The 13,986-nt window shown below is 40.5% G+C and overlaps 1 protein-coding gene across 7 annotated transcripts in view; it reads left to right on the plus strand.

Moving 5' to 3' along the window:
* rims1b (regulating synaptic membrane exocytosis 1b) overlaps nucleotides 1-13,986 on the plus strand; it is a 121,321-nt gene that overhangs the window by 102,739 nt on the left and 4,596 nt on the right. For 6 of the 7 annotated variants that reach the window (XM_074694239.1, XM_074694275.1, XM_074694266.1 and 3 more), the window contains 5 exons: nucleotides 3,919-4,133; nucleotides 8,739-8,883; nucleotides 12,106-12,218; nucleotides 13,053-13,154; nucleotides 13,306-13,445. In XM_074694239.1, coding sequence (XP_074550340.1) covers nucleotides 3,919-4,133; nucleotides 8,739-8,883; nucleotides 12,106-12,218; nucleotides 13,053-13,154; nucleotides 13,306-13,445 — 715 coding nt within the window. Of the gene's footprint in view, nucleotides 1-3,240; nucleotides 3,704-3,918; nucleotides 4,134-8,738; nucleotides 8,884-12,105; nucleotides 12,219-13,052; nucleotides 13,155-13,305; nucleotides 13,446-13,986 lie in introns of those variants that run through there. The other variant, XM_074694291.1, reaches the window with a different exon arrangement.

Raw genomic sequence — 13,986 nt, forward strand, 5'->3', positions numbered from 1 at the left:
AAGATCCATTATCTTTTTTGAGGTTTGACTTGAGCTGTTTTTCTTAACTTCTATGTTGCAGATATAGTTCCGAAATATATTTACAGATACTACAGTGACCTGACAGTTAGAACTAGAAATTTTTGGCTGTGCCTTCGATGGCTGTCTCTTTGACTACCGTAGATTTTGTTTCCATTTTTACAGGAAGCTAGATATTGTGGGCTGCACGGTGGTGCAACGGTTAGCGCTGCAGCCTCACAGCAAAAAGGTCACCGGTTCAAATCCCCACCTCGGCCGGTGGGTCTCTGTGTGGAGTTTGCATGTTCTCCCCGTGCATGCGTGGGTTCTCTCCGGGTACTCCGGCTTCCTCCCACAGTCCAAAAACATGCAGGTTAATTGGTCACACCAAATTGTCCCTAGGTGTGAGTGTGTGCGTGCATGGTTGTCTGTCTATGTGTCAGCCCTGCGATTGACTGGCGACCAGTCCAGGGTGTACCCCGCCTCTCGCCCAATGATTGCTGGGATAGGCTCCAGCCACCCGTGACCCTAAACAGGATAAGCGGTATAGAAAATGGATGGATGGATAGATATTGTGCTTTATTCTCCCTTTATTACTTAACATAAGGCACTTTTTAAAGTTTTTAAAGGTTTCATCATACTTTTTTCCCCATTTTTTGAAAAAAGAAAAAAGTTCTGAACATTTTCTTTTACGTTGTTTTTACGTTTTGTCACCGTAGAAGCGTCTCATTAAGTAGTAAGCAATTAATGCATCTCAGAAGTTTGATACAGTTGACATTAGTGTTGTAGGTTGTGTCCGACTTGACTCTCTTATTAAGTGATGATGCGCAGAATGCTTTTGTTGTCATATTGACAAGTGTGTTTATCCAATTTTTTTAAATTTATCTTTTTATTTATTGACCCTCTGGCAGGTTGATGGTAACATATACATACAAGACACTAAATACAGTAGGACAAACCTAAGGACAGTAGACAAGTAAAAAAGAAAAAGAAACATATATAGTGCACATCCTCCCAACACACAAAGTCCATCAAGCATTTAGCAAATGCAACTTCTATAGCACCAACCCCTATAGCACCAACATGAGCAACTTATGGATCACACATGCTCACATGACTGCGTTTCTCTCAGCCACAGCTTTAGCTGTTTCCTAAATGTTTGCAGACTTGGACATTCCCTTTACTGATAAGGGAAGACTGTTCTAAACTTTTGCACCCTGGACTGACAGGAGGTTTTGAGAGAACGCTGTTCGTCTTAGCGGAATTTCACAATCTCCTCTGACCGCCGCCGGGGTCACTCGTGTAGAACCACAGACGGATTTCTGCTTGATGAACTCATTCATAGTCGGAGGGGCCAAATGGTGTAAAACGTTGTAAATTAAGCAGGATGATTTAAATAATTTAAAATTTGAGAGATTGAGTTGATAATATTTGTTGAGTATTTGGTAATGATGGTGAGAAAAAGGTTTCATGTCTAAAATATTCAGTGCCCTGATGATTCAATAGGCTTAATGAGAGAGGCCAGTGAAGGACCAACTGGTAATGCAATACTTAATATGAGAGCGTATCATTGAGTGGATAAATATAAGTGCTGCTTTATCAGTTAAAAAAATCTCTAATATGTTTGAAATTACGGATATTGAAATTAATATTTTTTACTTTTTTCTGAGCATGTCTTTGGAACAGCATTTTTGAATCTAACACCACCCCGAGATACTTTAAACTCTTCTACATTTTGTAGAGCTTCTGAAACGAGTCGCTCAGTTTGCTAATCAAACAGCTCACTTCTACTACTGAGAGCAGGAACCCAGTGACAAAACTTTTCCAAGTTGACCCAATAACCCAACAACCTTGCTTACTTTTTCTCCAAACAAAACCTCTTTTTCTACCTGTCCTGATTTATAAAAGTGTCCAACTGACTTTTGAGTCTTGACCATTGACCATTGTGGTGTGAATAACTCACTAAAGATCAGCTGATTTCAACACTTACAAGTAATGAAAGAAGTGAAAAGAGTGTTGAATGCTTTGCAATTCACAAAATTAATGCCAAGACATTTGAGTCATTCTAGTCACTAAACAAGAACTCACATCCAATCATGTCTTAACATTGACTTGTCATATGAATTGTATGAACATAGAATTATGGCCTAGAGCTGTAAGAAAAAAATAACGATGTTTGTAAAATGACATTATAATCGCTCTCTTTTTTTTTACCATTAAAGAAAATGTTTGAAACATGAAAATCATGATCCATTTCTGATTAAATTAAAACATCCAAAGCAACCCCTTTGTTCTATTCATGTGTAGGCTTACACACACTGTGACACAAGCACACACACCTCACATATACACTTACACACATAGGGTGGAGCCGCTGTATGCTGACAGGGACAAATGACCTAATCCCAGTGGTCCTCAGTGGGCCAGCTGCTCCTGATGAACTGCAGCTTATTGGCCGCTAATGCACTGAGGTTTGGGCAGAGGAGAAAGAGCGGGCGGCGTTCTTTATGGCCTTACCTCAGATCAATTCCAATAGAGCGCTTTTAAAGCAAACCCAGAGGCTTTTGACACACTTTCTTATATGAGGGGCATGAGAGAAAAAAACAAGTCCTCATTTGTTACTTCCACCTTTAAAGAAAAATTGTCATTTAAAAAAATAAAGTATGTATGTCATTGTCAAGTAATAAGTATAAGCATAAACATTTATTTTATATTGAGACTTGGAAAAAATATTATGTAGGTTTTATTAACAGGGATTGCTTGGAAGGAAACTGTGCGTCCAGTGAAACAGATGTTGCATGCCGTTTTCTTTAATCAGAAACCCCAATTCACACCCTGCTTGATAAACCTTAACATGTAAGTCCTCATAGAAGTGAAATAATTATCTGTTCACTGCTAATTTGGGACTCTTCTGATTAAATAAAGTAATCCTCTGTCAATAATTAATTGTTTTTGTTTGTAAATTCTAGGATAATGTGTTGCTCAGTGTAAATTTTGTATTAAAAAACGTAAAAACTGTCAAATCAAGAAAAAAAAAACAAGAAAAGAAAAAAGTCTATTTTGTGCTGATAGCTGTTTAACTTTGTCATAAGATCATTTACAGTCAAAACACAAGCTTTGAGATATTTTTTATGTTTCCTTAATAATTTCAAAGTGAGGAGTATTTTCTGTCATTGCATTTGTTTCCTGTGCCTGTGTTTGAGTATTTGTGAATATCTGTGCACTCCCCTCTGCATGTCTCAGATCCCTCCTTGCATGCATCCTGTGCTGTGACTGCCTGGACCCCCTCCACCCTCCAGACCTGGACCCTCCCCTCCCTGCCTCTCCCTCTGCTGCCCACTCTTCCTTAACTCCCCTGCAGGGGGCGGAGGAGAGGCCTCAAACCTCCCTTCCCTTTCCTTCCCTGGCTCCTCTGGGTCTCTGGTCTGTGGCTGTCAGTGACCCACAGGGAGCGGAGATGATGGGTGAAAGGGGCAGCATAGCTGGGCTCTCCTGCAGCACTCTGACCCCCTCTGAGGGGACGGACATGCGGCAGCTCCTCCGTGCTCCTAGGAGGCAGCAGTGGGGATTTACACGCTTCTGTCCGAGTGTCATGGCTCGTTTGAGAAGAATGAACAGCAACTCTTGATTTGATTTTTAAAAAGTTTAACTCAAGTCAAAAATTATGAGTAATCTTATATCTAACAGATTCTTCAAAACATCAAACTTTTCTGTAATTGTTATGTCCACAAAGGGGCCCAGATAACTCAGCTGTACTTGAGTCAGGTGTTTAATTAAATTAAATTCCTCAACCTCTCCTGTAGGCTGTGCTTTTTTATATTTTTGTAAATAAAGGTAAAGTTTGAAGACAGTAAAATCATATTAAATTGTTTTTCTCCATCACCTCAGATCACAGAGTCACCGTGTCTCTTCTCTCTGCAGTCGACACTTGCGCTCTGTGGGCCGGAGCATGCTGAAGAGCTCCAGTGTGAGCAGTGAGATCTACACACAGGAGCGCACGGACGGCAGCCAATCAGACACGGCGCTGGGTACAGTGGGCGGCGGCAGCAAGAAAAGACGCTCCAGCCTTAGTGCGAGGGTGGTGGCCATCGTTGGCAACCGTCGCAGCCGCAGCACCTCACAGATCAGCGGACCTGGTGAGAAAACCACAAATGTGTAAATACGGTTAAAAACTGAGCAGCTCATTTCTGACATTAAAGTCCCTTGAAAAAGACTCCAAGTAATGCTAATCATTCAAAACAATCTTTTATTTCTTAAATGACGTCTCAGCCAGCCACACCTGAGATCCAAGTGAACTGCAACAGGCAGCACCAGGGGAGGCGTTAGGGGTGGGCCCAACAGTCCCAGGCCCACCAACTTTTCAACATGCCCACCCTAAACTTAAAAAAAAATGATTATCATTTTATTTTGGTTTGGTTGGTTTAAAACAAACATTGTGAAATTTTGTGACTTCAAGTTTGTTTTGTTGTTGTTTCAAAATCTGTCAAGCCTGTCGGAAAAGAAAAAAAAAAAAATTAAACAGAGCTTTAAACACTCAGCCTCACGTTTCAGGGTCAGGACTAGAAAATGATTTTGGAAATACTTTTTTTTTTTTGTCTTTTATTTAACTGTTGTTAATGTCACTGATTGTTCAGCCTATATTAAATTTATGGTCTACGATCTGAAACCCAGTTTGGCTGATGTGATGCATTTGAAAAACGCAGCCTCACTCACCCCTCCCCTCTGTTTTCAAAGACCCCGCCCCCCAGCCTTTATCGCCCTTCTTCGCCTCTTAACAACACGCCCCCTCAGACAGAGCAAGAAGCAGCCGGCAGAAAATGTAACAAACAGGACAGTCATCCTCCTTGTAACACACAGTGGTAGCTTTTTCAATTGGACCGGCTCCATCAAAACCATGAATTAGCCGGCGAAGTACCTCTGGCGTTGCCACTGCCAGCTGATCAGAGCAGAGCTGACTGTGGGCGAAGCTTTACCTTTCTCGGCGTGTCTTCACCAGCTCAGTTTACAATGCTAAAGATGTGTGGCTAACTTATGCTAAAATCTATTGACAGAGCCGACCCGTTCAGACCAGCAGCGTTCAGTCATTAGCCAGTTTAGGCACAGACTAACCAGAGTTATTCAGCTGACGTCTCCCACTATGGTAAACAAAGTCACGTGAGAGGGGTAGTGGGGAAGGACAAGGTGGCATCCAATCCGATCAATCCGACCAATCCGACCAATCCAATCAATCCAATCCGACCAATTGGTCAACTAGTATGTAGCTTTGTAGCGGATATACTGAATGGATTTTTTTCGCTCTTTTTGGTCTTTATATTGTGTAGATTGGAACATAGGACAATATAAACGCTGTTATTAAGATGTACAAAGCTTCCAAATCATAGACCATAGCTTTAAATGTAAAGCTGTAGTTGTGCAGCCCACTGGCGTGTTGGAGCGCTACTCATTGCTTAGAACTATGGAGAGTGATGGCAGGTTGATCAGTCTGATGCACACAAATGATATAAAAATGCAGTCAAAGTAGTATATCAGTCATTCAGTCATATCTGTCATTTTTATTGATTTAAATAATGATCTAACTTTTGTAATTTAAGGCCCAGACAAATTGTTTTTACCCCACCCAAAACTGAAATCCTGCATTGCACCACAAATGAGCTTTTTTTTGTCAGCAATGAGCAACTTGTTAACACTTGATTTAGTTGAGACAAAAAAAATCCTCTAACTTTTTTCTTTTCAGTATTTAATTTTTTCTCTGTAATAGACAGCGTATCAACGCATGCCTGCCATACTTACCTACATTTTTTACTTCCAATCCCAACAAATACCTAGATCGCAGGAAACAGACATTTTTATGAAAGCATTGGGGAAAAGGTTTTACCCATTTAGACCATATGCATGTGTATATAGGTGTATGTACCTTTAAGACTAGTTGTGACACATAGGTCGTTGCAGATGCTGTCATCATTTTCAAGATGTGACTCATTAAATGTGCTGTGATTTCCTGAAACTCATGTGGAGAGAATGACGTGCAAGTCTTGGGATGACACTGTTTGAAATCACCTACACGTCACATTTGATCTGAAAAGGGAAACAAGCAGGTGTGATGTCTGGCCTAATGTGTAAATGCTGCAATGTAAACTGTCTTTGAGCGATGATTTCCCTTGTGTTATCCCCAATCTGCTGTTTCTGTGCTGCTGTGAAGCTCTCCCTCCAAACATCTGTCCATGAGACATTTGTGATACTGCTTTCCATCGGTACGTTTGTACATTGGTTCCTAAAGTGGGAGTGGTGACATGTCTTCCAAGATAAGAAAAAACAAACAAAAAAACAAGCGGCAACCTCCAGTTTAAGAAAATGAGACAGTGCTGAAGTGCTAAAATCTGCTGTTTCTTGATTGTTCTCTTGAGGCTGGCTCCTGAAGTACTGGAAGTCATACACACCAAGCCAAAAAAAGCTGTTTTCAAAGCAGAAATTAACCTATTTACAGCCTGGTTCAAAAAACGTCTCCTGTCTGAGCCACTAGTTTTACTATCAGCACACACTGTACGGGGGGGAAGAATTTTTTTCTAACTCAGCAGCTCAGAGGATATTAAGATTGCAAGCTCCCCCAACCAGAGGCACAGCTGAAGGTCACGTGACCGACAGGAAGCCCTATGGCTGTAGTCAAGCCCTTGCCACTACCAATATGGCCGCCATAGCCGATGTGCTTCATTTTCCGTTTCTGAAACAGACGGATGATGTCGAGGAGACTACATCCATTTTTCATACAGTCTATGAAAAAAAACTATTCACAACTTCATATATCATCCATTATTGTAAAGTATAAAAAAATGATTTTGATTTTGTTGACAAACATACAAACAAAATATTTGATCTGTTTTTTTTTTGTTTTGTTTTTTCACATTTTTTTGTTGAAAACCCCTCAACATGACTCATCCAGGATAACAAGTGGCAGCTGATTGATTAAGGAAACACAGCAACATGTATACAGAGGTTGTCTAATTTTATATATTTGGCCAAGTTTAGTATTTTAGGCTCTTTTTCTCTGGGTTAGCAACGCTACTTTGGGGTCATAGGCTGAAAAGGTTAAAAACCCCTGTGGTAGTGAGCTTAGTTCAGTCACTTTTTGTTTTGAATTTTTCAATCAAACCAGCCTTACATAAGGTTTCTCTACTGAATACTATCTCTGTTTTTTCTTTAAACGCATCACAATGAGCTAAAATCTTTACAAAATGTTTTCCCACCTCTGGAGAAAACCCCATGTTGGATTTAAAACTATCACAACAGTCGAACAAGGCTTTAAAAGAAGATCTCCCAAACTCAGTGGGTGTCAGATGTTTCCAACCTGATGCAGAATCAAATCTTGTACACTAAGTGAAACTGGCGTCTGATAAAAAGGTCAGTATAAGATCAGCAAAGGGGGTCATAATAAACCAGAGGTTCCTCACTGCAGATTTCAACTTTTCATCTTTTTATCCCAACCTTTACTGTCTTTGAAAATGAAAAATCTTCTACTGAACTTTTGTTTAAAAAACATGCAACCGTCACATGTGTCACAAAGATTTTATACCATCACATTAGATCCAGCTATAACAACCTGGATCTGGACTGGAAAGAGACCTGAGGTTCAAAGATTAAGATTGAGATTAAGAGAAGCAGGATCTCTCAGAGAGCAGAGCTCTCTGTGCTCTGGCTGCGCACGTGCTTGTTGAAAAACAAAAAGCAAACAGTGATGTGTTTCAGGGAGTTGTTACATGCTGGTCAGCAGAGTCCCTCCCAGACGGTACACTCCCCTCTTTGTGGTGGACTTAAAAAGCTATTAGAGGACACTGGGCCTGAGGGGGTCCCCCACCCTCTCTTCCTGATGCAGACAGGAAGTAGAGATAGAGCAGCGATCAGCCTTAATCTGAAAAACATTTCCTGTTGAAGATGACGTGAGTGAACGCAGGTGAAAGAGAGAGTCTGTAGGAGTGTGAGGATTTTATATGACTACAGCTGATAGATCATGAAGACACACTGCTGAGGTTGTTTGGTTTGATAACTGCTGATGTGACACACTAAATGATAACGGGCTCAGAAATGGGGACATTTTTTTGTCTTCTGGTCACATGACCAACCCAGTGAGTGAGAAAGCGGACACATCCGAATCAGAGAAGTCAGAAATCTTTTCTTTTGACTTTAATTTGTAACAAACCATTTCCTGTTTCCTACTGATGACCAGATTCAGAGTGAGGTCATGGGTGTGACTTTGGCTCTGCTTCAGAAAGAGTCCTTAACTGGATCTGAGACTACAGTCCATTGATAAATGTGCCCTGCAAGATTTTTTTGTTTGCTGCTTCAAACTGTAGCATAAGGTTAAGAGCATCCAGTTTCTGTGGATGTGATGCTCCTGAAAAGACTTTTATGTGGCTCTGAGGAGCTTTTCACTATAAAACTCTGAGGTTGTTATTTAGTTTTAACATTTGTCACCTGGTACTTCTTCTTTTTTTTCTTGCAGTTTTATTTTGGGCTCTTATTTTGGCGAGCTCTGTCAATAGATTAAAATAAATCAAATAGATCAAACACTAAAGATGTTTTGTGATTGATAAAATGTGGTAGAGCTGACCCTGTTTGTTGCAGCAAAGGATCTGAGCACATTTCTCTTCAACTGTGTTTTATTAGACCTGTAAAAAATAAAAGGAAAAACAACACAAGCAGCATCTCTGACTATCATCTCATTTTCCCGTCTTTTCTCCATCATCCAGAGGGTAAGAGTAAGAAGGAGAAGGGGGCACCCATCCAGAGGAGCACAGAGACCGGCATGGCAGTGGAGCTGACCCGCAACATGAGCCGGCAGCCCAGCAGGGAGTCGAACAACGGCAGCATGAACAGCTGCAACTCTGAGGGGAAGTGAGTAAACCCCACGAGGCCGCCGCTTGAATACTTTCACTTTCACCTGCTGTAGATGACAGATTATTCACTGGTAGCTTGAAATTAACTAAACCTCCTCATACCTAACAAAGAGACATGAATGTGACGGTAAAGTTTGTCTGCTGACATTTTCAGAGGAAGCGTACACTTTTATTCCTTCATGTAAGCATCAGCTGACTGACAGCAAACAGAGGGTATAATAATGAGCTCACTGTAAGAACAACACAGACTCAGTGAAGCGTTGATAAAACACAAACCTCTGACTTAATCAGATTCACGCCTGATGTTTTCTGTTACAGATTATAACAGCAGCTTCTGTAATTTATAGGCAGAAGTCTGAGGAGAACCTCCACTGGAGAAACTGAAATCTTATCAGACCGACCGATATGGGATTTTTGGGGCCAATGCCGATACAGGGGGCAAAAAAAAGCCAAAATCCAATATATTGGCCGATATCCGATATATCGGCTGATATATATAATAAATTCATTGATATACACAGGATATGTACTGTATATGAACACAACTTATTATAATACCCATATGATTCAAAACAGAGACAGAACACTATTAAATTAAAATAAGGAACTTTAATTATAAAACTTTAAACATAAGAACTGTAATGTTAACCAATCATAAATAAGAACAAGCTGTAAACACAATAATAAATAAAGAAGTCAAACTTTAAACAGAGTAAGTAGAAAAAAAAAGTCAAAGTGTAAACACACAATGAGCAACTTTCACGACGCTAAAACGCTGTATTATAGTCTTACATTATATAATGGTGGACATTTGAAATAACACTACCATTTATCTCTGTTTATCTCTCAAAAAAAACTAACATGACGTTAAAACGCCGTTCTATAGTCTTCCATTACATAATGGTGGACGGGGGTGGGCACTCGAGCAGTGTGCAGCCCAACACACAGACACACAGGAACAGGAGTGACAGAATCTCCGTGGAGCAAATTTTTTATAATCTGCTACATTTTGGCCGATGTTGATTAATCGGTGACAGGCATAATCGGTCTGATTAATCGGGCTCTAAATCTTATCAAGTGTTTTTGTCTAATTTTTAGCAGAAAATGTCTTTTTTCACTTTGTATAAGCCACATTCACCTGATTAGTCCAGAAAAAATGTCTTATTTCAAGTTATTTAAAGACAAAAATAAAGTCTGAATTGCTTGTAACAAGTTAAGAAAATCTGCCAGTGAAACAAGAGAAAAGTATTTAGACATTTTTCTTGTTTGAAGCAAATTTTCTAGAATTTTTTGCAGTAGCAATTTATATAAAGGCCCACTTCTTACAGTATAGTTTACTCAACTTTTAGGGTAACTTTCCAAAATGTACACGTCATTTCATGGAACCTGTGTAGTAGATACTCTTGTGTCTCAAAGCGTAAGCGCTGTTGCCTTAAAATATAGTTTTCCGTGTCTTAAAGTGATACTCCGGGATGGAACAAGTTGGGTCCTATCACAAGGTTTAGGGCAGAAATGACCCCTACAGCAGTGTTTTTGTGCAGCAGAAGCCCAGAGCGCTCGCACCAAACACCCCCTCCCTGCTCCTCTGCCGGTTTCCTCTGCACTCAGATGGGGCCATATTTTACTTGACCAAAAACACAAATAAACGGACTCCCACCGAAAAAATCTGATATTGGTCAGCATTCACGCTTTATTTAGAGAATTTTCAGCGCTTTACTTTCACACAAAAACACCGCTAAATAAGGCTCTAGTTCTCATTGTGTCTCTTTGTCCTGGCAGACTACCTGCGTTTGTTTATATCTGGCACGCCGTGCGCGCGGACTGATACACTAAGCGGCGAGAGCCTCGTAGCCAGCTGTGGCTCTGCAGCGGAGGTAGCGCCGTTTTACTAGAGCCTTATTTAGCGGTGTTTCTGTGTGAAAGTAACGCGCTGAAAATTCTCTGAATAAAGCAGATCGATTATTAGACCATTAATTTGTGTTTTTGGTCAAGTAAAATATGGTCCAGTCTGAGTGCAGAGGAAACCGGCAGAGGAGCAGGGACGGGGTGTTTGGTGCGTGCGTCCTGGGCTTCTGCTGCACAAAAACACTGCTGTAGGGGTAATTTCTGCCCTAAACCTTGTGATAGGACCCAACTTGTTCCATCCTGGAGTATCACTTTAATGTGTAGTTTCCTGGACTGTTGGAGTAACTCTCACACAAGTACCATGACATTTTGCGGTATCTATGGAACAGTTACAAGTAGTGGGCAGTTACACAGTAAGTGTTCGCTTTATAATCCAGCCCAGTTCCAGATGTTGACCAGTAGTTACAGGTAAAGTGCTCGGTAGTTGCAGTGGAAGTACTGGATAGTTAGACAGTAAGCAAATACAAATGTGAACTTATTGGCTGGGTAACTTAAAAGGTGAATTACTATGTTGGGTCCCTGTGTGTTTAAAAAAGTACAGATATTTTGTACGTATGCATGTCTTGTCATTTTTTTGTGAAACACACACTCATTAATAACAGCATTTAAGTTTATTGACATAATCTGTATCCAAGCTATTTCCTAAGAGGAAGTGACCCACCAAGGTTTGCACAATAAAAGCATGTCCAGGAAAATTACACTGTTTTGACAAGTTCATGGCAGGACACAGGAAACTATAGTGTAAGACTCCAGGACTTACACTGTAAGACACGAGTTTAACTACCCCATAGATACCACAAAATGTCATGGTACATGTGTGAGAGTTTTCCCAACAGTCGAGGAAACTCCACATTAAGACACGGGAAACTACACTGTGAGACAATGGCACTTATGGTTTAAGACACAAGTGTAAAAACTGCACAGGTTCCACAAAATGGCATGTAAATTTGGGAAAGTTACCCTAAAAGTTGAGGAAACTCCACTGTAAGAGACGGGAAACTACACTGTCAGACGCGGGCCGTATTATACAGTGCTACCATTTTTTTGTGTTTTTCACTAGTTACAAGCAATTCAGACCTCATTGGTTGAAACAAAAAAAAATTCTGGGGTGATAAAATGTGGCGCATATAAAGTATAACAAGACATTTTTTACTTAAAATAAAGCAAAAACACTTGATAAGATTTACGTTTTTTGCGGTGTAAAATCAAAACCAGCGACCCTCTGCTCTTGTTACTTCTGCATTTTGCATCAATACTCTGTCACACTTGTCCTTCCTGTGATGAGCAGTCCATGTGTTTGTGTTTTCTGTAATAGTCTGATCTTCTCTGGAGTCAACCTGGGTGCCAGCAGTCAGTTCAGTGACTTCCTGGATGGCCTTGGACCGGCTCAGTTAGTGGGGAGACAAACACTGGCCACTCCTGCTATAGGTAAGACTGCTGATGGTTTTCTTTGGACCTCTAAGGCTATGTCCACACATAGCCAGGTATTTGAGGAAACCTCATATATTTTTGTATCGTTAACCCTGACACCCACACAAAACCGCAGCTTTATGTTAATAAAAATTATGTCTTCTGAAAACCCCGGCCAAAGTTAAGTTTTGTGTAGACGCGGGTAAACTGAGTTTTTGGTTCTCAAACATCACAGCTGAATGACAGGGGCTCATCCTGATTGGCTGACACGGGTTTTACATCTGGAAAAAACTGCCAAATATGGGTTTGGCATGCCTTGAGTCGCACGTAGAGGCGGATTTGCTGCGTGTTGACGTAAATAGTTTTAAAAACGAACAAGGGGGGATGCTCAATTTTGAAAATACCCAGCTAGGTGTGGACATGGCCTAAGCTGACACTTTTACGCTAAGTTCATTTAATGTAATGTAGTTGGAGACCAATTTGCCATGTACACAGTGATCTGTGGATGTCTACATGAGGCTAGAAACTGGTTTCCTTATAAACCAGGAAGACCACAAAGCAAAGCCTACAAAGTTTTAGAACAGCCCAATTTTTTCCAGGTTTTTTAATTGAAATTCAAGCAGTTCAAGGCCAACGAATAGCTTAAAATGGCCTTTGGGTCTTTAAGCAGTTCCTCAGTAAAGATACGATCCCTCACCACCCTTAAGGAGATATTTTTTGGGGCTTGGCCTACAGTCACAAGTACAAACTATTTTTTTTTGTCACCTTCTTGTTCATCCTGCAGCAGCCTGTAGGCTCTGCATCTTCTAATGTATTAAACCAAAAATCTGCTCTTGTCTCTCTGTTTCCCAGGTGACATCCAGATTGGTATGATGGAGAAGAAAGGTCAGCTGGAGGTGGAAGTCATCAGAGCTCGAGGACTCGTACAAAAGCCAGGATCCAAATCCCTCCCTGGTGAGAGCCTGAGTAACCTTTAGACGCTAAAGCCAGACCGGTTCCTCTGCCCCTCTCAGGAAACCCAGTACTCTGAGACTTGGTCCTGATTATGTTGGTGCATGGATCTTCTTTTTCCGATGTATTTCTTCTGTTTTGTGTCTTCCTCCAGCTCCATATGTTAAGGTCTACCTGCTGAATAACGGAGCGTACGTAGCCAAAAAGAAAACCAAGATTGCACGTAAAACACTTGACCCACTGTACCAGCAAGCACTGCTCTTTGAAGAAAGCCCACAGGGTAAAGTCTTACAGGTGAGCCTGAGACATTTCTATTTTTCTCATATGACCAACGTTACATCCCTTTATGGTAGAACTCACTGGGAGCTCAACGCATTGTTATTTCAGAAAAGGAAACACCCATACAGATATTCATCAAGCTTCACTTGAAGTGTTTTTGGGACTTCCTGTAAGCTCGGTATTTTAAGTGCTATGCAAAAAGAGGTGATGAGTATTTTTTTAGTGGAGGTGTTGACATTTCTATGGCCTCTTTCTATTTCAAAGCAGGCCAGTATACAGTTTGCTGTTTTTTAACATGCGGCAGTCGAACGATGTGTATGTCTGTGTCTAGGTACAAGAGTTTGCATGTTCATCCTCTCTGTTTGTTAAAGAGGCTTTAATGTATTTCTGTATTTTCATATTATTTTAGAAAGAGAATTCAGAATTCTGTCACCAGTTATCTGTTTCCTATTTTAACTATTTTTTTCTCAACCTTTTTTTTTTTCAATTTGGTAAATGAACAACACATGAATAAACTATTATTTATTATTGTCAGAAATATCTAGAAAACATTGAA

Source organism: Halichoeres trimaculatus, unplaced genomic scaffold, assembly GCF_033239565.1.
Source record: "Halichoeres trimaculatus isolate MK-OKI-2021-1 unplaced genomic scaffold, fHalTri1.1 fHalTri1_scaffold_2, whole genome shotgun sequence".
Taxonomy (NCBI): domain Eukaryota; kingdom Metazoa; phylum Chordata; class Actinopteri; order Labriformes; family Labridae; genus Halichoeres; species Halichoeres trimaculatus.